This window comes from Cavenderia fasciculata (genome assembly GCF_000203815.1).
Source record: "Cavenderia fasciculata unplaced genomic scaffold Scf_EUAJFUG02HR96I-5, whole genome shotgun sequence".
NCBI lineage: Eukaryota > Evosea > Eumycetozoa > Acytosteliales > Cavenderiaceae > Cavenderia > Cavenderia fasciculata.
This window is the reverse complement of record NW_004457624.1, coordinates 2,614,434-2,639,903: the sequence shown is the minus strand read 5'-3', so window position 1 is coordinate 2,639,903 and position 25,470 is coordinate 2,614,434. Positions and strand designations below refer to the sequence as shown.

The window sequence follows — 25,470 nt, the reverse complement described above, 5'->3', positions numbered from 1 at the left end:
GATGAGTGAATGTTAAATTACTTTAATTTTTACTTGTATCTTTTAAAGAGAGATAGATAGAATGCCAGGATCAAGTATTATATTAGCAACAGCAAGTTATGATCATACAATCAAGTTTTGGGATCCACCAAGTGGTAGTTGTTATAGAAGTATTGATTGTGGTGAATTCGTAAGAACAAAAGAAAAATGATGATGATCTCTCTTTCTCTCCCATCACTCATTCTATTTCTATTTCTATTTCTTCATTCTTTTATATTTTCTTAGCATATAAATAGATTAGAGATAACATCAGATAAACATTATATAGCAGCAGCAGGTAATCCACAAACCAAACTATTTGAAGTAAATTCAACCAATAACAACCCGGTCACTAGTTTTGATGGTCATAAAGGAAATGTATCAAGTGTAGGTTTTCAAAAAGAAGGTAAATGGATGTATACTTCATCAGAAGATGGAACTGTAAAGATTTGGGATTTAAAGTAAGAAAAGATATAATAATAATACACTACTTTGTGTTATTAATATTCTCTTTAATTTAATTTTCTATAGAGCACCAGGATGTCAAAGAGATTATGAATGTAGTGCACCTGTAAATTGTGTAGTATTACATCCAAATCAAGCAGAATTGATTTCAGGTGATCAAAATGGTAGTATCAGAGTATGGGATTTAATATCAAACACTTGTAGTAGAGAATTGGTACCAGATGGAGAAGTTGGTATCACTTCACTATCAATTTCATCCGATGGATCAATGGTGGTTGCATCCAATACCAAAGGAAAATGTTTTGTTTGGAGATTAGGTGAAGATGATACATCTCGTTTTGATCCGCTTCATAAAATTGATGCTCATAATGCTCCAATTCTAAGATGTTTATTTAGTCCCGATACAAAGTATGTAAACGAGTGGATAAATAATTTTATTTTGACATACTTATTCGTTTTAATTTAGATTACTTGCAACAACATCAGCAGATCATACAGTAAAGATTTGGAATACTAAAAAGTTTAATGTTGTACAAACATTACAAGGACATCAAAGATGGGTATGGGATTGTGCATTTTCAAATGATTCTGCCTATTTGGTAACTGGATCAAGTGATCAATTGGCAAAACTATGGGATTTACATCAAGGTGATTCTGTCAAAACTTATTCTGGTCATGTAAAGGCTGTTAATGCTGTTGCATTAAATGATCTTCCAAGATAGAAATATAATCAATGATCTTGAAACTGTAATTTAAAAGAATAAAAAAAAAAAGAATAATATTATTTGTAATATACATTTTTATTTGTTTATTTTTCCTTTTCTTTTTTATTCCATAATCCAACCATGACTAACAATTAAAGATTGACCAGTTAAAGATTTATTTGGCATTGAAGCAAAGAATACGGCAACTTCGGCAACATCTTGAACGGTTGTAAATTCACCGTCGACGGTATCTTTGAGCATGATTGTTTTAATGACATCTTCTTCAGAGATTGAAAGTCTTTTGGAGATTTCTGGGATTTGTCGTTCAACAAGAGCGGTTCTAACAAATCCAGGACAGATTAGATTTGATTTGACATTGTACTTTGCACCTTCACGAGCCACTGAACGAGTTAGACCTTCAAGACCATGTTTGGCAGTGACGTATGGTGATTTGAGATCTGAAGCATACTTGCTATGAACACTACCCATAAAGATGATTGATCCACCACGCTTAATATCTTTTTTAAACTCCTTGATACCATACTTTGCACAAAGAAAACTACCATCCAAATGAACACCCAACATTTTCTTCCAATTATCCAATTCCAATTCATCGATGGCTTGAATATGTTGGAATCCAGCATTTGACACTACAACATCCAATCCACCAAACTTGGCAACAGTATCTTCAATACCACGTTTAACATCCTTGTCTTGAGAGATATCAACTTGTACTGGAATAGTAGAGTTTGGATACTTTTGATTAATCTCATTTGATACTTTGGTTGCCAATTCTCCATTTAAATCTACAATTGCTACTTTGGCTCCTTCTTTTACAAATCTTTCTACAAAAAAAAAGTAAAAAAAAGAAAGTATAAGTAAAAGTACCTATTTGCTTTGTTTTGTTTGTTTAGATTTAGGTTCTACTTACCAACAACACCCAAACCAATACCAGCGGCACCACCTGTAACAAAACAAACTTTATCTTTCATTTTATCAGATGTTACATATGATGATGAAGATGAAGAAGAATAAGATGACTTTGAGTAACCAAAACTACTACTACTACTAGTAGACTTTATCAAGTTACAAGTAGCAACTCTTCCTTGATAGTTAATAATTGATTTAATTGATTGTTTAAACATTTTAATGTGTATATGTATATAATGAAATTGAAAAAGAACTCTGTTCTTCATCTCTAAATCTTTGTTGACGATATTAAGTTTTTTGTGTTTGAAAAAAAGAAGAAAGGAACTTCGAAAAATTAAAGAGTTTCGTCTTTTTCGAGCAATGATCATTGAGCATTAGTTTTAGTGTTTGTAGTATCTATCTTTTCTATTCATTCATTCAGATTTACATATATATATATATCTATAGTTTAAGAAGATGCAAAGATTCTATAGTCATTTAGGTTTATCTAAACCAGCAAATTGGAGAGGTTTATACAAAGCCTATTGTATGGAAAAGATATATCTCTTCAACACTGAACAAATCACTTTTATCACTTCTAAATATGGAGCTGCTCCTGCTAGTTCAAGGTAATTCATCATAGAAGAGGAGAGATATAGACAAATAGAGATAGAGAAGAAAGAGAGAGAGAGAGACATAGAGAGACAGAGATATCTACTAGAGTCAGACATTATACAAAAACATAGATGAATGATAAACTTACACAACATTTGTTTGCTATTATTATAGACAATTCAAATATAGATACTTGGAACCATTGAGATTCTGGAATAGCGATGTTTCCTTTGTAGAAAAGAAGTATTCAACTGAAAAATATGGTGTAGAAATTAAAAAGAGTATGTTAACACAACTAGATAGACTTGAACAGACATGATGATGATTCTAACAATTATTATTTCAATTAGATGATGGATCAGTTCACTTTATTGACACAAAAGGAAAGAATAGTGATGAAATATTTAAGTTGGTTTTAGAAAAGACTGAAGGTAGAAAGGTACCAATCAGTATCCCACCACAATAAATATATCAACATTAAAATTATAATATTATTTAAAATTAAATAGAATATAGAAGAAAGAAAGGAAGGAGGGAGGAAGCATTATTAATCCCTCCTAGATATATTATAGTACATGACGAGTTGATTACCATCCACTGATTCATTCATCGATAATATAGTTTTTTTTTTTCATTGCACTGACAAAAGGGGCTCATTCGATTGATCATTCAAATATATATTTGTGAACTTCTTTTAATTTAGAGAAAGAATAGATATCTATCTATCGATCTATCACAATGTTTGCATCTAGACAATTATTATTGTTTAGCGGAAACAATATAGCTAGTAGAACTACAACAACTGCTACACAATCAACAACAACAATAGGAAACTATTATATTAATCATAATAAGATTCGTAGTAATGTTACACAACACTCTGTATCTAGAGGTAGTGGTTTATTGATCAATAATAGTAAATATTATTCTACTTCTTCTTCTTCACTAAATAAATTAAAATCAACATTTACTTCTACTACTACTACATCTTCTACATCTACTTCATCATTAACTAAATATTTCAAGAATAATGAATCGTCGTCATCATCATCATCAAATAATAGTCTTCTTTTAAGAAATTATAGTATGGTAGCACCACCACCAATGATGATGGGAGGAGGAGGTAAAGGAGGAGGAGCAGGTTCAAACCCAATGGATAATAACAAAGAGACACAAAACTCTGCTCTTAGTATGATAAAGACGGTTGGAAAATACTTGTGGCCCAAGGATGATTGGGGATCAAAGGGTCGTATTATATTGTCGGTTGGTTTGTTGGTTGGTGCCAAGATATTGACTGTACAGGTACCATTCATCTTTAAGGATATTGTCAATCATTTTAGTGATGCTGGATCTCCCGATTACTTGGTCGTTCCATTGGGTTTGTTGGTTGGATATGGTGCAGTGCGTATATTGTCGGCTGGATTTCAAGAACTTCGTAGTGCCGTCTTTGCAAAGGTGGCACATAGTGCCATCAGAGATGTTTCATGTACCACATTTAAACATCTTCACGATCTCGACCTTACATTCCATTTGTCACGTCAAACTGGGTCGTTGAGTAGAATCATCGATCGTGGATCACGTGCCATCAACTTTTTGCTAAACTCTATGCTCTTTCATGTTGTCCCAACTGCACTGGAAATTGGTCTAGTTAGTGCACTCATGTATCAACAGTTGGGATGGGAGTTTTCAGCTGTCACCTTGGGAACTTTGGTTGCCTACACTGCATTCACCTTTCAAGTAACTTCTTGGCGTACAAAATTCCGTAAACAAATGAATTCAATGGATAATGAAGCTCAAAACAAAATGATGGATTCTTTACTCAATTTTGAAACCGTTAAATATTTTAATGCTGAAAAGTTGGAAGTTGAACGTTATCATCGATACCTTAAAGAGTATGATGTTGCTTCTCTCAAGACTACCTCTTCATTGTCAGCACTCAACTTTGGTCAGGCACTTATCATCTCTTCGGCAATGACTGCTGTCATGGTAATGGCCGCCAATGGTATTTCGGCGGGCACTCTAACAGTCGGTGACATGGTACTTGTTAACGGTCTGCTCTTTCAAATTTCACTACCACTCAATTTCCTCGGTACTGTCTATCGTGAAATCAAACAATCTCTGGTAGATATGGATCACATGTTTAGTTTGCTCAACCTCAAACCACGTATCCAAGATACACCCACTGCAAAACCATACCAATATAAAAATGGAACCATCGAATTTAATAATATCACTTTTGGTTACAACCCAAGCAAGACTGTATTAAACAATGTCTCATTTGAAGTGCAAGGAGGTAAACGTATTGCATTGGTTGGTACTAGTGGGTCTGGCAAGAGTACCATATTACGTTTATTGTACCGTTTCTACGATCCCAACAGTGGTACCATTCTTATGGACGGTCAAAAACTCACAGATCTCGAAACCGACTCGTTACGTAAAAATATTGGTGTTGTTCCACAGGACGTTGTCCTATTCAACGACACTATCCTCTATAATCTTGCCTATGGTAATCCAAATGCTACTCGTGAACAAATCGAAAAGGCTGCCAAAATGGCCAACATCCACGACGTTGTCATGGCCATGCCAGAAGGTTATGAAACCATGGTAGGTGAACGTGGTCTTAAATTATCTGGTGGTGAAAAACAACGTGTTTCCATTGCAAGAGCCATTCTCAAAGATTCCCCAATCCTCTTTTATGATGAAGCAACATCTTCACTCGATACTGCAACTGAACAAGTTATCATGCATGCTCTACGTGAATTATTTAAAAATAGAACTACCATTATGATTGCTCATAGATTATCTACTGTTGTTGATTGGTAAGTAAAAAAAAAAAAAAGAAAAAATAGAAGAAACTTTGTTTCATTATAATTTATTAATTTTTTTTGAATTAGTGATGAAATTATTGTTTTAGGATCTGGTGGTGTTGTTTTGGAAAGAGGTACTCATCAACAATTATTGGAACTTGATGGAAAATATAAATCAATGTGGTTAAGTCAATTGTTTGATGATTCAACTGTCTAAAAAAAAAAAAAACAAAAATATATAAATTTAAAAATACAAAAGTTTTAATCATAAACTAAATAGGTATCATCTGTTGGACAAATTGGTTGATCAAATTCTGAAATTGATACTAATTTTGTTTTTGACATCATATTATTCCTAAATTTTAAAAAAAAAAAGGATAGGACTATATTAGATAATTTAAAAATGTTTCTTTAATATTTAAATGATATTTACCATAATCCAATTGCAGCAACTTGACCACCAATTTCACTAAAATGAAAACAATCAAAATCTGTTAAAAAAGATCTTTTAACTCTAGCTTGAGATAAAAAGGGTTGTATTATGGCTCTAAATTGAATATTATGTAATTTACTATCATTATTTATAATATCTACTGATTTTTTCATAATATTATTATATTCAATCGACATTGTATCTAATACTAAAGGATAAAATTTTAGTACCTTTACTTTTCTATTCTTTTTATTTTACATACATGAATTAAAATCAGAATTCTTTGCACATTTACACTCTTGCATAATATGATCACGAATAATTCTACAAAATTCCCCTTTTCCCATTTCACTCATATCACTTAGATGTTGTGGTACTAGGATAACATTGACAATGGTTCTTGGAAAATATTCTCGAATTGTTGATAATGAATTTAAATAATTATCTTGCCAAAATGCAATAGTTGATTGATTTTTAGATTTATCACAAGAATCACAAATCTAAAAAAAATAATAAATAATTAATAAATAATCAATTATTATTAATTTTTGTTTTTAATTTCATACATCATTTGCACCAATAAAATAATTGATTAATTTCCAATCATGAATAATATCAATTGGAGGCTGGACTTGATCAACAAAACTCTTTAAATAGAGCATTTGTTCTTGTACATCATACAAGTTGGCTTGACTAACAGCAGCATTTAATTTGTGAGTAGATGGAGATCTAAAAAAATCTCTCATTGCCTCTGGAAATAAATGTAATAATGGTAAACTTCTTCCATATGATTGTCCAATTGTATTCTAAAAATAATAATTGTTAGAACCAAAATTAATAAAAGGTTTCTTTTCTTTTCTTTTCTTACTGCACCAATTTGTTTTAGGAAATTTGGGATGGTTGCAATGTTTGAATCACCACCAAGAGAAAAGGATCTACCTCTTGATTCTCCTATATAACTATCACCGGCACCAGATCGATGATAGGTAAGGGCAAATCCAGCAGTAAGAGAATCTCCAATTGCCATGACAACCTTTATATCATTTGGTCTAACTTTGGTAACATTATTTGGATTAATGATTGATTTTGTCAAAGGCAAACATGGTAAATTGTATTCATGTGCTGAAACCTCTACTTCTCCAAAACAAAAACTAGAAAAAATAGTTAATATTAATAATAAAACTAATAAAAAAGAAGAATTCATTATAATTGTTCTTAAAAAAAATGTATGTTTTGCCAATTTGTTGTTTCAATAATCTCGAGATTCCAATTGATCCTAAAATTCAATCATCTTTCTCCATTAAATATTCGTGGTGTATATATTCCACACAGCACATTTTGACTTTACCACAAAAAAAAAAAAGAAGGTTGATTGGTTCGATCCTCTGTGAAAAAAACACTATCCAGTTTAATAAATATTCTTCCACAACTATTTTAGCTAAAATGTTATTCTATTTTATATATTTTGTATTGGCTTTTTAAAGTAGTCTACCAAAATAAAATGAGATTGCAGCGATTAAGAGTACAGTCAACAAAGTTTGAATTAATGAAAAATTGAAACCTCCAACTTGTCGTTGTTGTTGTTGTTGTTGGGTTTGTGAAGAATTATTGTTGTTGTTGTTATTTCCGCCTCTATGTAATTGTTTTTCCATTGTTTCAAGTTTCTAAATAAATAAATAAAAATCATTAGTCTTTATCAGTGATAACCCAATATGTTTTCTAAATCATACCACTTTTAGAGTTTGAAGTTCGTTTGTTAATGAAGCATTTTCCTTTTCGATAGAATCTTTTTCTTGGTTAGTTGATGATGATGATGATGGATTGTTGTTATTATTTGATTGTGCTGTTGTTGTTGTTGGTCTTTTACGTATTTGAGAATCCTCTTTTCCTTGTTCAACGGTTGGTGAGGTTTGTGATGGAGTAATAGTAGACAAGTCGGCAAAATTATCCTTTTCATCCTCAGAGTCACTATGACCCAAAGCACTTGACATTAATGATTGATTAGAAATGACCGATAGATCTTCCATCTTTGTTTGTTGTTGTTGTTGTGATTGTTGTAATTGTTCGACACCAGGTTGAGAAGCAAAAACAGCTTTTAATCTTTGCTTAATGATTAGATTTACAGGTGTTGTACTCCACTAGAAAAAAAGAAAGAATGAAAGAATGAAAGAATGAGTCAATTGACTGTATGCTCCAATCTATCTATCTATGTTTTGATAATTACAATTAATTTTGGATCAGCAGAGACTTCACTCACAACTGTACTTTGAATTTGGAATTTATCTTTAGTCTTTACAGACATTGATGGCATATCCTTTGTACAATTCAATATAACTATAATAATATATTATATATGATGAAGAGTAGAAGAGTTAGATATCACTATTCTATTCTATTCTGTTGTTATTCTGTTGTTATTGCATACTTTGAACATCTATGGTTTCACCTGGTGGGATGATACCGGTATTTGGTCTAACACAATATTTAGCTGGTGCAGTAGTCTTTACTTTGTATGCTAGAATCTTATCACTAACATTTTGTAATTTCAATATATTGGTCATCAATCCTTGGAATGGTGCTATATACAGGTATAGTCGTAAGGTAAAGAAAGAGTAAAACACAAGAGGTTAGAGGGTACATCATAATCATCAGATGACACTACAACTACTACTATAGCTGCTTTGCATTACATACGATTATAAACCAATTCTTTTGGTCGAAGTTTTAACATAACTTTTTGTAATAAACTATCTTGTATAGAAGCTGGAGTAGAAGCTGATAACATAGTAATAAATAATTAAATAACACGACAAATTAAACGGTTAGGGACAGATAATAATCAGAGTCGATTTTAAAGAAGAAAATTCAAAAAAATAATGAAAGTTTGATGACTTTTTTTCTCATCACCAAAGGAATCATTATCATTATTAAAAAGTAAGATTGTTGTTTAGTTTAGAATAAGAATAATTCAAAACTATAAAGTTGTTGTTGTTGTTGTTGCTGCTGTTGTTAACAACATCGAAATACTCTCACTCACTATGTCACGCTATTACAAAAAATGATGATGTGTATCGCTATCGATTGGTTTCGATAGAGGTGGTGGGTATTATTTCTCTCAAATCATAGAGAGACAATGGGATAGCATTGGAAATCAAGATACTACGTATTTCGGGTCATTGGTGAAGTTGAATTTCTCTGATGAACATTATCATATTTGACTCTTTTGGGGAAAAAGTTGTCGCCATTCAAAACGGGACATTACAGGTTCCGTCATCTTTGTAAAATGACGTGATTTTCTGCCTTGTATTATTACTCGAACTTTTGGTGACACAATTGCTACTCTTTGCCATGTGCCGGACGGACCATCTCTTTCAACAACCATTGTAAAAGCCTTGACTCATTGAATTCTATATCTTATCTTTGCTGCCGCTACGCCCCTCCACCGACTATATAATGAATGAATGAATGAATGAATGGTTAACCTTTTGAAACAATCCACCTCCTCCAACAACACTCAACCCACCTTAAAATCGACTTGACTATTAATTATAAATAAAAATAAAGACACATTTACCCCCTCTTCCCCTTCTCCTCATCCCACCTCCTTTCTATTCAACTCAAAAGACATTCGAAGGGGTCAATGCATTACATTTGTTACTGCTGCAGATAATAATAATAATAATAATAATAATAATAATTTAATAATTTAATAAATTAAGAATAATATGTATTCAGAAGAAGATGCAATTGTGGCACCAACCAATAATATTTCACCAACGGGAGGGTCACCATCAATTAAAAAGGATCCAACTCATATCCCTACATCACAAAATGACTTGAATATAAATGAATCGCAACCATTGCTCCAACAATACCAGCAACAACAGCAACATCCATATCAAGCCTATGGTTCCAGTATACCACCGGGTGTACATTTCGTGGACGATGGATCCAATCTAAAGAATGAAACACCATTGTCAATGTTACTCTTTACACTTGGTTTCTTTTTAATCGTACCATGGGCAGTTCAAGTCTACCTCTTTATCAATTCTCAAACTACATCTATTAGAAGATTGTCCAAAGCTTCCCTCGTACTCTTATTCTTTTGGCCTTTATTCATCATCACTGCCAATCTATTAATCTTTTTCGTTGCTTCAACTAAATCAAATTCAATGAATAGCAATTAAAAATACAATATCTAAATCAATCCCTAATCTATAAATATATTTATATCAACCCTAACTAACAACTTATTTAAAACTATTATAATATCTTCATAATAGTAAAAACATAAAATAATAATCTCCAATCAAAATTAATTTCTTTTCAAAAAAATATCTATCTATCCCCCCAATCAATTAAAAAAAAAAGATCCATCATTTTTTAAACAATTAAATCAAATGTTTTAAAATAATCTTCTTCTTTTTTCCGTTCCAAAATGCATAACAAATAATAATAAAAACTACTACTTTAATTTAAAGCTTTATTAAATCTTGAATTTTAGATTGATCAAATTGATTTTGATGAATGATACCACCGCCACAAACTGAACCTTTCCACATGAATATTAAATAGTCATTGTCTAGCCTACGTATATTGATTTGTTGACTTGAAGGTAGACCATATGGTTTATCGGTGGTTATTTTAATGGTTGATAGGTGTTTGGTGAATGTTCCAGGTGGAATGCGAAGTTTGGTGTCGCAAAGAGTGAGTGTTTTACATGATTCTGGAAGTGGTGTTGGAAGATAAATGTATTCCTGCGTAGAGTAGAGTGGAGATAGTTCCAATTCTTGGATAGTTGGAGGAAGACTAATTTGTTGTTGTTCAACTGGCGGCAGACGACTCATCTTGAGATATTGTAACTTTGGAAAATGGGGTATGGGATAAGAGGTGTTGGTTTGGAGGTGAGTGAGATTTGGAAGGTTGAGTTGGTCGAGTGGATGGTTGTAATCGCGTGGGAGATAGAGTTGCTCGAGTGATTGTGGTAGGCCGAGTAGATGGGGAGGTGCAGTGACCGAGCATTGGGTATAGTCGATCGATTTGAGGTTGGGTGGTAGGTAGTAGGCTGTGGTCGCATTGAGTGGTGGATGGGCAGAGTAGCGAAGGAAAAGGGAGAGTGAGGTGACCGACGGTGGGATGGCATTCTCAATGGTCGCGGCAGCCGATGAGATGGAGAGGTGTGTGAGCGATGTACAGCATCGTGGGATGATAAGATTGGTTGTTTGGCGGTCCTGTGGGACGTACATGCCAATTGACAGAGTCTCTAGTTTAGTCAGACCTTGGAGAATACCAATTCCCAGCGTCGACTGGTTCATATCAATCGATACTGATACGAGCGATGATGGCAGACGTTCCTCGAGTACCCCACTACCCTCATAATGCAAGAGGTTGGGTGGCAGCACACCCTTGTCAATCGCACGATAATAGTCTTTAAACGTGAGTGATTCCAGTCCTGCGGGTAGCGACCCCACCAACAATGGCATGTCAAATCTATCGCCAAACACTACACTCTTGAGTGTTGCAGGGAGTGCACCAGGGGGCAGTGGTTTATTAAAACTCACACCAAACTCCAAGTGCACAAGTTGTGATGGCAGAGTGCACCGACTTGGGTGTACATAGATCGCTGAATTGTACGCTCCTCCAAGTCTCAATGATTCCAATGTGTCTGGCAAAGTATTAGCAGCAAACGATTGATTAAAGCTGTTGCTCAACTCTAACCTTTTTAATCCCTTTGGCAACGCTCCATTCCCTTCTATCTTTCCATTAAACCTTCCACCAATACACAGAACCTTTACACTTTCAGGAACAATACCATTTGAAATAGATGTACCACTATCCAAAGCATTTAAAATGACACGTTCCACCGTACAAGGTATCTTTCCAATTTCCAATCTTTCTCCATTATAAATAACAATTGTTGGTTTTGTTGTTTTCATCGATGTATCTATAGGATTGGTCATAACATGTTTGGAAGAGTTGTAATAAGCACCTTTTAACATATTCATTGGTGTTGTAATAGCAGCACCCATATGATCATATTGGTTCTGATAGTGTCTCTCCAAATCATCATCAGACTCTTCATTAAACACTTTAAATTGTACATTATCTCTAATTGCAAACAATGCTTTACATGTCATCAACATGCACACCTTGTCTAAATTATCTTCAACATGTCTTATTATATTATACAATATTTGATTTGAAAATGTTGTATTCATTTTAATTACTAACTACTACTAACACTACTACTTGGTAATAGATACATAGATATGTACATATAAATGAATAATCCATCCTTCATAGTTCTTTCATTAAAGATGGTAATTATCTTGAAAACAGAGATTTTTAAAAGGTATCTTGTTCTCTGGGAAACACAATTTTTTAAATTTGATGACAGTTGAGAAAATAGAATGTTGGCGCCAATTTTGGGGGTTGGCGATCGCCACCTGCGATGATGATCGCAGCATTATCATTCTCTAGTCATTGAAGAGAATACATTCACCACAACACTCACCATACCATACATACCACCATTGCCCACCTCTCTTATACTTTGATTGCATATAGAAGAGAGAGTTGATGGATAATTTCATCATGGTGTTACCGGGAGACTTACAACTATCTCCTCCTTCTGTTTCGACAACAACGACCAATAGTACTAGTGATAATAATAATAATCAAAATGATGATGAAAATAATATAAATTATAGTATAAAGCAATTAATCATTAATCATACAAAACAACAAACAACAACTACACCTACACCAACTCCAGCTCCAACACCAATTCCAATAGTTTCGAGTAATCCACTTAGAAGATTATCAATATTAAGATCAAATAATAATATAACAAATATATTAAATAGCAATAATAATAATAATAATAATAAGAATAATAACAATACTAATACCAATACCAATACTAATAATAATGTAAAAAAGATGACAGATGTAGTAATTCAACAACCAATAGCAACTACAACTGGAACATCAGTCACCAATAATAATAATAATAATCCATTAGATACAAATAATTTAGATGTACCAACATCATCATGGTTTTCATCATTATTCTCAAATATTACAAAAAGAAAGAAATCAAACTATGAAAATGAAATGGATGCTTTTAAAGATGCCCGTATGTTAAATCCATCATGAATAATCATATATACACGATACATTATTATTAACCAACATATATATATATATATATATGATTTTTAGTATTATTTGTTAGACCAATTAATAATGAAGAGGGTATCCTTGTACATAAATTAGACAAATCAAAGAAATATATTCACTCTCTAGGCAATCTAGATATTGGTTTTGTATATCTAACTGAAAAAGATACTACTCTACTACGTCAAAATGAAGATCAAGTAACACTTGCCAACAAATTGATTATTCAATGTAAATCATTTAAAAGATATTCAATCGTATGTCTAAATAACAACACAAATTATTATTATTAAGTATTATTTATTATTATTTATTAATTAATTACCTCTAATTTAATTTGATGGTTTATTCTGTCTATAGACTGGTATTTTACAACAAGATATTGTTACAATGGCATTGGAAAATTTTACCAAGAGAAAGATTACTCAAGGAATGTTATTTATCGAAGAGGATGGACAATTGTGTAGAATATTCTATCGTATGAATGACCTTATTATGAATACTGTCTATGCCAGTCATGATGATACAGTACTTTTACAAAGATTACCAAATGGTGAAGTTAGAGTAAGCATAAAAAATAACTATTAAATTAAAGAAATAGAATAATATTTAATTTATTTATTTTTTATTCATTATTTATAGTTTAGATTTGAAGGAACTCATAGTCATTATCAAATTGAACAATCTATTATTGCTCAAAATGAACCATCGAATCCAAAGGATTGGAAAAGAATTACAGTACTTCGTGAACAATACCATCACTCTAAACAACCAACTCCACCATCTGAAAGTATAACAACTAAATTCTTAAACAAATTTCAATCAAGATCTAAAAATGTATGACAAACAAACAAACAAAAATAGATAGATGGATGGATGGATGGATGTAATAATATTAATATTAATATTTGTTTACTTTAGGAACAAAAAGAATTAAAACAAAAAAGGGAATCAACTATAAACAAATTAAAGAGTAGAATGAATATTAATTTAAATTGGGAATGGAATAAAGAGGAAACAGTCGATAGTGAGGATGACAGTGATAGTGATAATGGTGAAGATGACAAGGAGAATGTAGTTCCACCAAATAATCTAATGTCATCGTTGGTGACAAAGGTTCGTGAAAGAATTTCAAGAATATCAGCAGCTGATAAACCAACTACTATTACTCCAAAGGTTACAACTTCTGCTTCATCTTATATTGTTACACCACCAGTTAATATGCAGCCGGTATCTGTGTCTGCTGCACCAACGACAGAAGAGACTGTTTTGATGGTACCTGCGCCACCTGCACCACCAGCACCACCTCCACCACCTCCACCAGCACCACCAGCTCCACCAATCAACAAATTACTAAGAGTCAACAAAAAAAACATCAATGAAAAAAAGATGAGACAGTTGCATTGGAGTGTTGTTCCAAAAGACAAGTTAAAAGAGTCATTGTGGGACTCGCTTTCACCAGTCAAGTCAAATGAACGTGACCAAAGTCTGGTAGAGTCATGGTTCTCATTGTCGCCATTACCAAAGACTCAAAAGAGTCTGATTGGACAGTCGGACAACACTGGCACTGACTCGACTACCGCTACGACTGCAGCCAAACCAGTCGCAGTACAGTTACTAGACCTAAGACGTGCCAACAATGCCTGCATTCTATTGTCCCAATTCAAATTATCGTTTTCTGCTATTCGCGAAGCCATCATCTCGTATGATGAGAGCAAGTTGTCGGTTGAGCAGTTGATTGCCCTCGACGCAATGCTTCCAATCACCGAGGAAGAGTCGATTGCACTGAGTAGTTTTAGCGGGGACCGAAATACTCTTGGAACAGCCGAACGATTCTTTTTCGAGGTGATGGATATTACACGTCTACAGGCTCGTATCCAAACCTATCTATTCCGTGCTGAAATTGACACTCAAATGGTTGATATTGAGAGATCGGTTGGTGCCATTGCAACGACACTGCAACAACTCAAAGACTCTGGAAAACTTGTACAAATACTCAAAATCATCTTGCATGTTGGTACTATACTCAATCGTGGTACCTACTTGAATGGACGTGGTTTCCGTATGGACAGTCTTGCCAAGTTATCAGAGACCAAGAGTAAAGATCAGAAACACTCGGTCATTGATTTTATCGAAACCTATGTTAGACAGAATCGACCAGAGTTGATGGATTTTGCAACCGAGTTTGGTAGTCTAGAGGCAACTGCCGGAGGTGCACCACTAGAGACTATTGTTGAAGATGTCGAGTCGTTGGCTATCCGTATGGCACAGGTTAAAGAGGAACTAGAGTACCATGCAGAGCATCCAGCAGCCTCTGAACTAGACAATTATACCCGTGTCATGCAGCCATTCTACCAAGACAGACTACAAACCATCATCAAGTTGCAACACAGTCTAACAGCCGTACAAAAGCAGTTCCAAGAGTTGTTGGTCTACTTTGGTGAGGATAGTACCAATACCTCCAAAGAATTCTTTACCAATATCCTAAAGTTTGTGGTTGCATTTAAAAAGATATCAATTCTACATGACCAACAATTGGCAAGACAAAGTAAAACTTCCTCCTCCTCTAAATTGAAGAAGAATACTCCAACCAAAGTTCAAAAAAAGGTTGAAGCTGCCATTAAAGTTGAACTTGAATTAAATCAATTATTACAACAAAAGGAAAATGATTTGGTTGAATCAAAAGTAGTAGTAGTTGAAAAGGAAAAGGAAGAGGAAAAGGAAAAGGAAAATGAATCATCATCATTATCAACATCCACGATTATTAATTTGGATGAATTACAAAAACAAGTTGAAGAAATTCAAATATCAACAACAACAATGATGGAAAATGAATCAAATAGTTTTGATTTAATTGTTAAAAAGGATGGTGATATGGATCAAAATGCATTGGAAAGATGTAATCAATTAGAAGAACAACAACAACAACAAAATATTATTAACATTTAAAAAATCGACACAAACAAACAAAGAAACAAATAATCTATTCTATTTTCTAGGGGAGAAATCATATGACCAAAGAGATTGGTTTAACTAGCCAATCTTTTAGGACACAATAAAATAAATATGAAAAAAGTTAATATACAAGTTAATAACACATATAATTTTTAAATTAACTAAAAATGATGAGGAATAGATAAGGCGGTGCACACAAGTCATTATCATGCCATAACCAAATTCCATACGTTGATAAATGGCAAGTGTTTGGAATCTTTTCTTTGAGCATTGAAACCATTTTGTTAACATATATAAATAGTATTCTGAGAGTGGCTCACCTCAAAAGGGGTCGTTCCAAGATCTTTTTTTTTTTTTTATAATTTTTTTTCGTCAACGACACACAGATTTTTTTAATTTAGAGAATGCAAATAAATTGTTAATTAATATATATAAGTAATTAGATTAAAGAGTATTTATTTATCCATTTTAGTTATTCGATTAAAGATAAGAAAGTTCTTTTCCTTTTATTACTTTTATGTGCTTAAATTGGGCATATTGTATTCGATCTTGTTCGTGTCCCTCCCTCCATTCTATCGCATTGTAAATGGTATGTAAAATACCTATTCTTCCTTTCCTCTTTTTGGTTGTGATGATATCTTCACTCTTTCTTCTTTTCATTTCTTCTGCATATAATTTTACTTCTTCAACGGTTGTTGATACAATGTCTCTGTAAGTGTCTTGATATTTTGTTGTCTCGTTTTCGATAAATTGTTCTAAATCATCATCATCTATATATCCGATACCCTCAAGCAACACCATTGCATTGCTCATTGTTCTACCACCATTGCTTTTATAATAATTAATACCTTTGAAATAACCAATAAAGTATTTTTTACAATGTTATCAAATACCAATACAGGTTGTTCTATTTCCAATTTTAGTGCTTCATCCTTGTTAAACTCTTCTTCTTCTTCTTCTTTTTCTTCTTTGGTTGTACAAATATCTTTGGCTAGTGTTGGTTGCATAAAGCCACCAGCAGCGAATTTAATACTAAAGATGTCCACACCATAATCATTTCTGATACTCGTGATTTTTCCCTTCCACCACGTCCCACAATCTATAGTATTCACACATTGCGAATACACAGACTCACCAACATTAAATTGTTTCACTCGTTTGTTGTGTAGATTGATCATATTGGAGTGATTGTTGTTGTGTAGATTGGTTGTATTGGAGTGATTGTTGTTGTGTAGATTGATCATCTTGGAATGTATGTTGTTGTGTTTGGTCGTATTGGAGTGACTGTTGTTGTATATTGGTTGTATTGGAGTGATTGTTGTTGTTGTGATTGTTGTTGTGTATATTGGTTGTATTGGAGCGATTGTTGTTGTGTAGATTGATCATATTGGAATGTATGTTGTGTATATTGGTCGTATTGGAGTGATTGTTGTTGGAGTGACTGTTGTTGAATATATTGGAATGCTTGTTGTTGTGTATATTGGTCATCTTGCAATCCTGGTGGTCGATTGCAACATCCCCTTCAATGTTGTTAATCACCCTAGTTTCAAAAAATTGGTTGGATTAATTAGAAACGAATGTGGTAGCAAAGTGTTGGTAAATATCTCCAACAAAAACAGTCCATAAAGATATCCTAACAACATTCCAAGAAACAAAAGAGAAAATTAAGCAACACATTAAAGATAATAGATTGGGGAAATACCACATTTCTTTAGACGTATGGAGCGAGGGAAAAATGAGGTGCCGAATGTCTATTTCCAAAATCTGGTGCCATCACAGAAACGGCTGACCTTCCATAGATTCAAAGGTCTTTTTCAAGGTTTATTCTTGACAAATCAAACTCCAAGGATTCACTCTCTTTTGATCTCTGGACCAGCCAGAATCAATATTCCTTCATGTCAGTAATCGTCCACTTCATCGACGAGTTATTCTCTGATTATTCTCTGCTTGCTCTACCAATGTTTGATCTTGTCATCTGATTTGGTTTCAATACAGGACACCATCGCATTTGGATAGTTTGCGTATAGGATTGAGCCAAAGGTGTACTTTTTAGTGGTAATATTTTAAAGTCTGTCTAACAGTACTCCTTTGGCTCAATCCTACTCTAGATAGGCACCCCACCCGCTCACCCTCTTTATGTATGTAATATAAATCAAGACTGGTAATCAAAATAATTTTAAAAGTAAAGGTTTATTGTAATATACAGTACACTGAATCTCGATCAACCTACAATACTCACTTATTTATTTTAATATTATCTACAAAAGTGGTTGGTTGATCGTTGTGATTTCTATCCATCTATCTATATCTTATATATCTCAATCTATCTATAAGTTGAATAACCTTTTCTAAGTGATAGATAGGATTGAGGGATATTTAATGGAAACTTTTGAATGATTTGATAAATGGTTGAATTACAATAACGTAACGATGACTTTGGATCAGTGTATGGTGCAACATAACCTGTAATGTCACAATATTTTTTTGTTGGTAATAAAGTAGGTGGTACTTCAATATTTACATCTACAAACAAAGAAGAAGAAGAAGAAAGAAAGTTCAGTTAAATGGATTAATTATTCTTTTTAAAGAGTTGGATATATTTACAAGTTGGGAAATTAGCAGGTAATTGTTGATAATTTTCAGAGGTTAGAATTTGTTTAATTGATTTCCAGTTTTGTTTCTTTTTTGGATCGATTCCATTGATATCAAATGATGGATTTTTAAATGGTAGTGTGTTTGATGGTGGTACCGATGAATTGGCAGACGATGAACTTGAAAGTGATGGCGTCGAAGGATTTGATGTATTGGCTGGTGTATTTGGTGCAGACTTTTTACTACCTGCCTTTGTCTTGACTGGTAATGGTGGTGGAGGTGGTGGTGGCGCCTCCTCTTTTTTAGTTGTAGCAGCTTTCTTTGATTTACTTTGTTGTGATGGTGTTTGAGTTGGTGATGTCTTTTTAGATTTAGGTGTTGGTTGTTTACTAGTTGTTGGTGGTGTCTTTTTAGATCTCTTTTTATTATTACCACTACCAGACTTTGTTGTTTCTGTATCCTGGTCAACATCCATTTCATCACCAGATGATTCTGAATCAATGTTGTTATTGTTATTATTATTATTGGTTGGTGAACTATTTGAATTGGATGAACTATAGGATGAACTACTAACTGGTGATTCAGCAGAATCATTTCCAACATCTACATCGGATCCATCGGAACTACCACTGCTACTACTACTACTACTATTTTCAATGTTTCGTTTGGCACTTGCCTTGGTTGGTTTACTCTTTGAGGAAGCCGCAATCTTTTTAATAGGTGCTTGTTTGGCCAATGGTGCTTGTTTAGAGGAGGATTGTTTAGATAGAGGAGGTGTCGAAGATGAAGCAGCTGGTTTCTTTTTGCTCTGTGCTGCTGCTGGTTTTGCTTTAGATGTTGAAGTAGTAGTACTAGTACTTGACTTTTTGGTTGTTGTAGAACCACCTCTTCTTGTATTTGAGTCTGGTGATGAAGATGACTCATAATCAGAGTTTGACGATGATGATGATGATGATCTAGATAACGACCGCGACGATGATCTTGATCTTGATCTTGACCTTGATCTAGATCTTGATCCATCATCAGACGATCCCTCATCAGTTACATCTGAATCAGAGTAATTTGCACTGACTGTTCTTCTTGCTCCACTTCTTGTTAATGCCATATTTACAAGTATACTAATACTATATTATACTATATATCTATCTTCAAACAAACAAATTAGATTAATTAAATTTAATTTAATTTCAAAGTGACAGTGAACTTGACTCAAGCAGAGTCGCATAAAATTTAATTTAGTAGTGTAACAGTTTCAAAAAAAAGAGATAATTATAGAAGTGGAAGAATGAGTAGTAATCCTCAATTATTGACAAGACTGAAATATGAAATGGATTTGTTCAAAAAGGACCCTCCTCCAGGTGTACAAGTTTGGAATGCCAATGGTGAAAGAGTAGATAGCTTAGAGGCATCAATTATCGGTCCCGATGAAACTCCCTATGAACATGGTATCTTTAAATTAACTATCACATTACCTACAAGGTAGGTTACATATAAACCAATCAATCAATCAATCAATGAACCTTTGAACTCCTTTATGATGATTAATGAATGTTCTATTGTTAGATATCCATTTGAACCTCCTGATATTAAATATGTAACAAGAATCTATCATCCCAATGTTGACGATCAAGGAAGAATATGCTTGGATACCTTAAAGATGCCACCTCAGGGGTCGTGGGGACCTGCCCATAATCTTTCTACAACTCTTACAACTATTCGTTTATTGATGGCTCATCCAAATCCAGATGATCCTCTTATGAAAGAAATTGTATGATAAACCAAATTAATCATCCATCTCTGTGATAATATAAACTAACAAATATATATTTATTCAAAGACTGAACAATATAGAAACAATCACCAATTATTTATTAAAACTGCAAAAGAATTTACAAAGAAATATGCAATCGATTCACAACAACAACAAACTGTAAATAAGAAACAAACAAATGAAAATGAAAAGAATACATCGACATCATCGACAACATCAACAACTAGCACAACAGAATCTATTGATTCTGATACACCAAACAAAAAAAGAAATAGAGACGACGATGAAGAAGAACAAGTGGAAAAAGAAAAAGAAGAAACATTGGAAAAAGGATCATTCAAACACCAAAAAACAAATAATGATCCAGAAGAAACAAAAGAAGAAGAACCAGAGGAAGAACAAGAAGAAGAAGATGTTTGGGAATAATAATAATACTACTATCTATTCCTTTCTATATATTTTTGGATTGGATTAATAATTTATATTTTATTAAAAGTAGTTTTAATTTAGGACTATACAAAGGTACTAGTTTTTGTGTTGATGGAATTGGTAGTATTTGAAGATTCAATACTAGCTTTGCTACATATACATTCAAATTCACATTCACAATTATTATTGTTGTGATATTTACTGTTGTTATTATTATTAATATTATTAGTGTTATTGTTATTTATGATGGTTGTACTGCTACTATTGGTAATATTACTATTAATGGTTGTATTACTATTACTTGATGAACGAGAACGTGATGCCTTGGTTACAGTACTGTGAAGTTTAAAAGTTGAGGTTAGATCTATTGAACAAGATAGGTCAATGTCAATATTGTTGGCGCCTATAGGAGCAGTGATAACCATGGTCTGTTGTTGTGCAGCTGCACTACTTGGAAAGATGGTGCGTACCAACTTTTCAATCTCACCGAGCAATGTAGGAATGTGTTGTTCGCCAACACCCAAAAACTCTAGCATAGACTTGTCTAGTGAGGCAATCGACATCATTTCAAAGTAACCTGCTTGTAAAAAGTTGTTGGTGTATTCTTGGAGCTGAAGACGTTCGAGCCAGGCACCCACAACCTTGCTGGGTGACATGGCGTAGGAAGAGGGCAACTCCACCTGTCTTTGCGTGTACTGCTCTGGTGCAATATGCTTGACAAAGTCGATCATGTCGTCGGCATAGTCGTCCAGATACTTGGTGTCGATGTTCCAGTGCGTTGCCTCCTTGACCGGAACGTAACGGAAAAGGTTGGGAAACAGCTTTGATAATTTTTTGGCGCTTTTAATATTTACAATGTCGTCACTGTCCCCGTGGACAACCAACGTCGGGCAAGCTATTCGCTCGACCTTTTTAAGATGGTCAAATGACTCTATCGACAGGAGCATGTTGACTATATTTCCACCCAACGTACTTGGTCCAAACGATGCAATGACTACCAATCCTCCCAATGGTTGTCCATTTCGACTAGATTGTTTGGATTCGCTTATTGGTGTTGTAGATGATGCAACTGTTGAATAGGGTGATGATGGAGAAATCGGTGAGGTTGGTGTTGAAGAGGATGTAGTGTTATTATTATGTATTGGTGAAGTTAAAGACAAGGTAGATTTGGATTTTTGATATAAACTTGAAGCAAACTTAATACTACAAATTGTTCCTATTGATTTACCCATTCTAACGAATTAAAAATATATAAAGTAAGTATTTTGTTTCCATTCACTCTCTTTTTCTTTTCTTTTCTTTTTTTACATACAAAATAATTGAAGAAGGTGATATATTTAAAGTATTTGTTAAATAATTAAAAACGATAGAGATATCATTACATAGTTCTTTCAAGGTAGGTTTACCAGAGGCATTTAAGCCAAAACCAGTGTAATCGTAACAAAATATATTACATTGGAGGATGTCTGAAAGGATACGCATATTCTTTCGAATGAGACCGAGATCTTCTCGATCACCTCCACTGTAGAGGATGGTGAGATCCGACTGTACTTTACTATCTCTACATTTCCATTTGTGAAATAGACATGGAATCGATTTTGATCCACTTCCAGTGACACCATTTGAAATCCAAAATAGCTTATCGAGTTCTTTAGTGTAGGATGGTAGGGGTGGTTGAAAGAGTAGTTTCTCCTTGTCACTAGAATGTCTCTTTTTAGTGGGCATTGATGCCAACAGATTCTGAACTGAAGATGCATGGAGAAGCTTTGGTTTTTCTTTTGGTACTCCTCCTGCTCCATTACCACCCGACGACAAATTACTGATAAGTTGTGCCGGTGTTGTATTGGAGGACATGCTCGTAATCTCTTTGAGTTCAATGGTTTGCACTATACCCTCGTCGGCACCAAAATAATTGGAAAGTGTTTGGTTGTGCGATAGGATCATTCGATTGAATAAAATAATGAGATTGACACGGTTTTCTAGAACGACCAATTCGTGAATACGATCCAATGTCTCTTTGACTGTAAAGTTTAATGGGAATCTAGCAACCTTTGTAATAAGTGGGTGTGACTCTGGTAGTTTGACCCGCAACAATACAGATCGGACATCGCGGTTGGGTGTCAACGAAGTCGATGTAGGTGTCAAAGATCCATTGATACTGTTACCACTGCTACCTCCACCCGCACTATTAGTGTTGATTGTCAAACTATCGTTACTCCAATTCGAACCAATACTCTCGTTTAATTTTTTGTTTGGTGTTCTATTTTCAGCAGACGATGTCGATTGTTGTAATACACTACCACCATGATTATGTTGATGATGATGGTGGTGATGATGATGTTTGGTATAGTGTAGAGGTGATGAAGATGCTAAAATATTGTTACTATGGTTGGAAGAGGTAGATGTCAAACTGGAAGAGGTTGATAATGAAGAAGTGGAAAGTGATGAAGTAGATTCGCCATCGTCGCCAATCATTGCAACCCCAGTTGCTCCATCCACCTCGATTGTATCGTCATCTCCCAATTCACCGCCAATATCTTGTTGTTGATGATGATGTAGTACATTGTTGTGTGATGATTTTGGCGATCGAATGTCTCCACAAGAAGAGGATAGCGATCGAATGGGTGAAGAGGTTTGTTCAGGAATAGCTTCAATCATGCTATTATTATTGTTATTGTTATTGTTCAAAGATAAGCTGGCTCCAGCTGCTGAAGATGATGTGGTTGTTGTTGTCGTCGTTGTAATGACTTGTGTAGTCATGGTTGTTGTGGTTGTCGTCGTGGTGGTTGTGGTTAGTAGGGTTGTTGTCTTTTGCTCTTTTTCCAATCTAAGTTTGGGTAGGTCCTCTTCGGTGGTACCGTCACTAATTGCCTTGCTAATATCGTGAAACGAGTGGGTTGGGGTGTCGGGTGGAGTGTTGATATTGAGCTTGGTCGCGAGACCCTTTTGGCTAGGCAAAAGTGATGATGGCTTCAATGAAGATAGTGAAGGTGTCGATATCGATGATGAAATGGATTGATTTGATTGTGACTGTTTAATCCTTCCACTCGATAAAACAATCAATTCACTTTCACAACTACTACTACTACTACTACTGCTACTGTTACTACACGTTTCGCTCTCTATATCATCACACTTGTCTTGTTTGCCAGATTCACAGCCACTATTATTATTCGTCGTCTTCTCCAATTGTAGTACAATGCCAGCTGATGTTGATTCACTCTGATTCATGAAAATCAATCAAATCCAAAAAAATCAATCCCAAGGAAATTATATATTATTCGTTGTTGTTGCTGTTAAATAAACTTGAATTGTTAACCATTAATACATATTTCTGTTGATTGTTGAACAATTGAATCTGGCTTACCCTAAAGTTAATTAAAAAACACACAAACTATGATCGATCAATACTTTCTTTGTTCTAAATATGTGTCTGTCTAATTAATATTAAAAAAAACTCTTTTGTTAATATAATGTTTATGGTTGTTGTTGTTGTTATTGGGGTGGTGATGAATATTAAAAGGTTTGTTTGTCACGATGAAATTTTAAACGGTTGACACCCAATCAAAATGTTTTTATAACGGAGACAATTACATTTAAAAAAAAAAAAAAAAACCAAACAACAAATTGATCTACCAATAAATGAGCTAATTATTGTCTATCTCGATGATAATAATAATAATAATAATAATAATAATATTAAGTATTATATGCTATGGAATTTATAAATTATATTATATCATGTGTTGGAATTATAATAAATTATTTCTTTCTTTCTTTAATTTGTTGGGTCAGAGCTAGCTGTGTTTGTCTACTACTATTAATACACACACATATAGAGAGAGAGAGGTGTTGGGTGGTATATACTTTATATATATTAGTGTTAATTATTTTAACACCATCATCCATACAAGGAAGAAACAAAAAGAAATAAAAAAAGAATAGGTATAGGTTTTGAACAAGTAACGAATGAATTAGGAAAAGAGAAAAAAAAGTACGGAAATTATTGGATGTGTTTGTTGTTATTAAACTCACTCACACTTATATTTATAAATATATAAATACGCGCTAGTACTGTAATAATAATAATAATAATAATAGTAGGTAGTAGGAGTAGGAGGAGAGTAGTAGTATGTCACTGATATTTCCATTTTATCCTCCTCTTCCTCTTTCTCCTCAAATTATACAACGGCACATTCAACATCATATCTGTCCATCTCAACCATCCTCCTTTCCTTTCAAAATTGTGGAGAAGAGGGTGGTGGTTGTAGTAGTGTGTGTGTGTGTATTTATAATGTGTTGTTGTTGTTGGTGATGATGATGATGATGATGAGTACTATTGTGATTTAATTGAGGAGAATGGGTGATTTGATTTTGGTGATGATGATGATGTACATAATTTAAATTATACATGTTACATATAATTATCCCTATCCCATCCCCTACCACCATGTTTGTTACATCATCATCATCATCAACATCATCATAGGATAGGTATGACTAACAAAGATGATATTTCCATCCAACCAGAATATATATAAAATATCTATCTGTTAAAGTTTTGATTTGATTGTGATTGTATCTAAATAGTTA

The 25,470-nt window shown here is 33.7% G+C and overlaps 12 protein-coding genes across 12 annotated transcripts; 6 read left to right on the top strand and 6 right to left on the bottom strand.

Moving 5' to 3' along the window:
* Nucleotides 1–61: 61 nt before the first annotated feature.
* Nucleotides 62–1,205, top strand: lst8 (WD40 repeat-containing protein; the record flags this gene model as incomplete). The annotated part of the gene is made up of 4 exons (XM_004350943.1): nt 62–169; nt 265–479; nt 550–891; nt 950–1,205. The coding sequence occupies 4 exons, from the start codon at nt 62–64 to the stop codon at nt 1,203–1,205; spliced, it is 921 nt and encodes a 306-aa protein (XP_004350995.1).
* Nucleotides 1,206–1,310: 105 nt separating this feature from the next.
* Nucleotides 1,311–2,332, bottom strand: DFA_12055 (Beta-hydroxybutyrate dehydrogenase; the record flags this gene model as incomplete). The annotated part of the gene is made up of 2 exons (XM_004350942.1): nt 1,311–2,032; nt 2,119–2,332. 2 exons carry the CDS (start codon nt 2,330–2,332, stop codon nt 1,311–1,313), a joined length of 936 nt encoding a protein of 311 aa, XP_004350994.1.
* A 241-nt stretch (nt 2,333–2,573) lies between these two features.
* DFA_12054 (uncharacterized protein) lies at nt 2,574–3,177 on the top strand (the record flags this gene model as incomplete). Its single annotated transcript, XM_004350941.1, has 3 exons — nt 2,574–2,725; nt 2,886–2,992; nt 3,062–3,177. 3 exons carry the CDS (start codon nt 2,574–2,576, stop codon nt 3,175–3,177), a joined length of 375 nt encoding a protein of 124 aa, XP_004350993.1.
* Nucleotides 3,178–3,449: 272 nt separating this feature from the next.
* On the top strand, nt 3,450–5,735 carry abcB5 (ABC transporter B family protein; the record flags this gene model as incomplete). The annotated part of the gene is made up of 2 exons (XM_004350940.1): nt 3,450–5,530; nt 5,606–5,735. 2 exons carry the CDS (start codon nt 3,450–3,452, stop codon nt 5,733–5,735), a joined length of 2,211 nt encoding a protein of 736 aa, XP_004350992.1.
* A 212-nt stretch (nt 5,736–5,947) lies between these two features.
* On the bottom strand, nt 5,948–8,736 carry DFA_12052 (major sperm protein domain-containing protein; the record flags this gene model as incomplete). Its single annotated transcript, XM_004350939.1, has 9 exons — nt 5,948–6,159; nt 6,214–6,451; nt 6,518–6,757; nt 6,820–7,133; nt 7,444–7,615; nt 7,682–8,089; nt 8,176–8,285; nt 8,377–8,529; nt 8,646–8,736. 9 exons carry the CDS (start codon nt 8,734–8,736, stop codon nt 5,948–5,950), a joined length of 1,938 nt encoding a protein of 645 aa, XP_004350991.1.
* Nucleotides 8,737–9,676: 940 nt separating this feature from the next.
* On the top strand, nt 9,677–10,138 carry DFA_12051 (uncharacterized protein; the record flags this gene model as incomplete). The annotated part of the gene is made up of 1 exon (XM_004350938.1): nt 9,677–10,138. The coding sequence occupies one exon, from the start codon at nt 9,677–9,679 to the stop codon at nt 10,136–10,138; it is 462 nt and encodes a 153-aa protein (XP_004350990.1).
* Nucleotides 10,139–10,426: 288 nt separating this feature from the next.
* DFA_12050 (uncharacterized protein) lies at nt 10,427–12,169 on the bottom strand (the record flags this gene model as incomplete). The annotated part of the gene is made up of 1 exon (XM_004350937.1): nt 10,427–12,169. One exon carries the CDS (start codon nt 12,167–12,169, stop codon nt 10,427–10,429), a length of 1,743 nt encoding a protein of 580 aa, XP_004350989.1.
* A 63-nt stretch (nt 12,170–12,232) lies between these two features.
* On the top strand, nt 12,233–16,079 carry forI (formin domain-containing protein; the record flags this gene model as incomplete). The annotated part of the gene is made up of 6 exons (XM_004350936.1): nt 12,233–12,271; nt 12,519–13,089; nt 13,176–13,387; nt 13,491–13,694; nt 13,773–13,967; nt 14,052–16,079. The coding sequence occupies 6 exons, from the start codon at nt 12,233–12,235 to the stop codon at nt 16,077–16,079; spliced, it is 3,249 nt and encodes a 1,082-aa protein (XP_004350988.1).
* Nucleotides 16,080–16,242: 163 nt separating this feature from the next.
* DFA_12048 (uncharacterized protein) lies at nt 16,243–16,898 on the bottom strand (the record flags this gene model as incomplete). The annotated part of the gene is made up of 2 exons (XM_004350935.1): nt 16,243–16,346; nt 16,688–16,898. The coding sequence occupies 2 exons, from the start codon at nt 16,896–16,898 to the stop codon at nt 16,243–16,245; spliced, it is 315 nt and encodes a 104-aa protein (XP_004350987.1).
* A 1,510-nt stretch (nt 16,899–18,408) lies between these two features.
* DFA_12047 (uncharacterized protein) lies at nt 18,409–19,782 on the bottom strand (the record flags this gene model as incomplete). Its single annotated transcript, XM_004350934.1, has 2 exons — nt 18,409–18,608; nt 18,690–19,782. The coding sequence occupies 2 exons, from the start codon at nt 19,780–19,782 to the stop codon at nt 18,409–18,411; spliced, it is 1,293 nt and encodes a 430-aa protein (XP_004350986.1).
* A 180-nt stretch (nt 19,783–19,962) lies between these two features.
* On the top strand, nt 19,963–20,874 carry DFA_12046 (uncharacterized protein; the record flags this gene model as incomplete). The annotated part of the gene is made up of 3 exons (XM_004350933.1): nt 19,963–20,156; nt 20,241–20,445; nt 20,515–20,874. 3 exons carry the CDS (start codon nt 19,963–19,965, stop codon nt 20,872–20,874), a joined length of 759 nt encoding a protein of 252 aa, XP_004350985.1.
* Nucleotides 20,875–20,960: 86 nt separating this feature from the next.
* On the bottom strand, nt 20,961–24,108 carry DFA_12045 (uncharacterized protein; the record flags this gene model as incomplete). Its single annotated transcript, XM_004350932.1, has 2 exons — nt 20,961–22,110; nt 22,190–24,108. 2 exons carry the CDS (start codon nt 24,106–24,108, stop codon nt 20,961–20,963), a joined length of 3,069 nt encoding a protein of 1,022 aa, XP_004350984.1.
* Nucleotides 24,109–25,470: the final 1,362 nt, after the last annotated feature.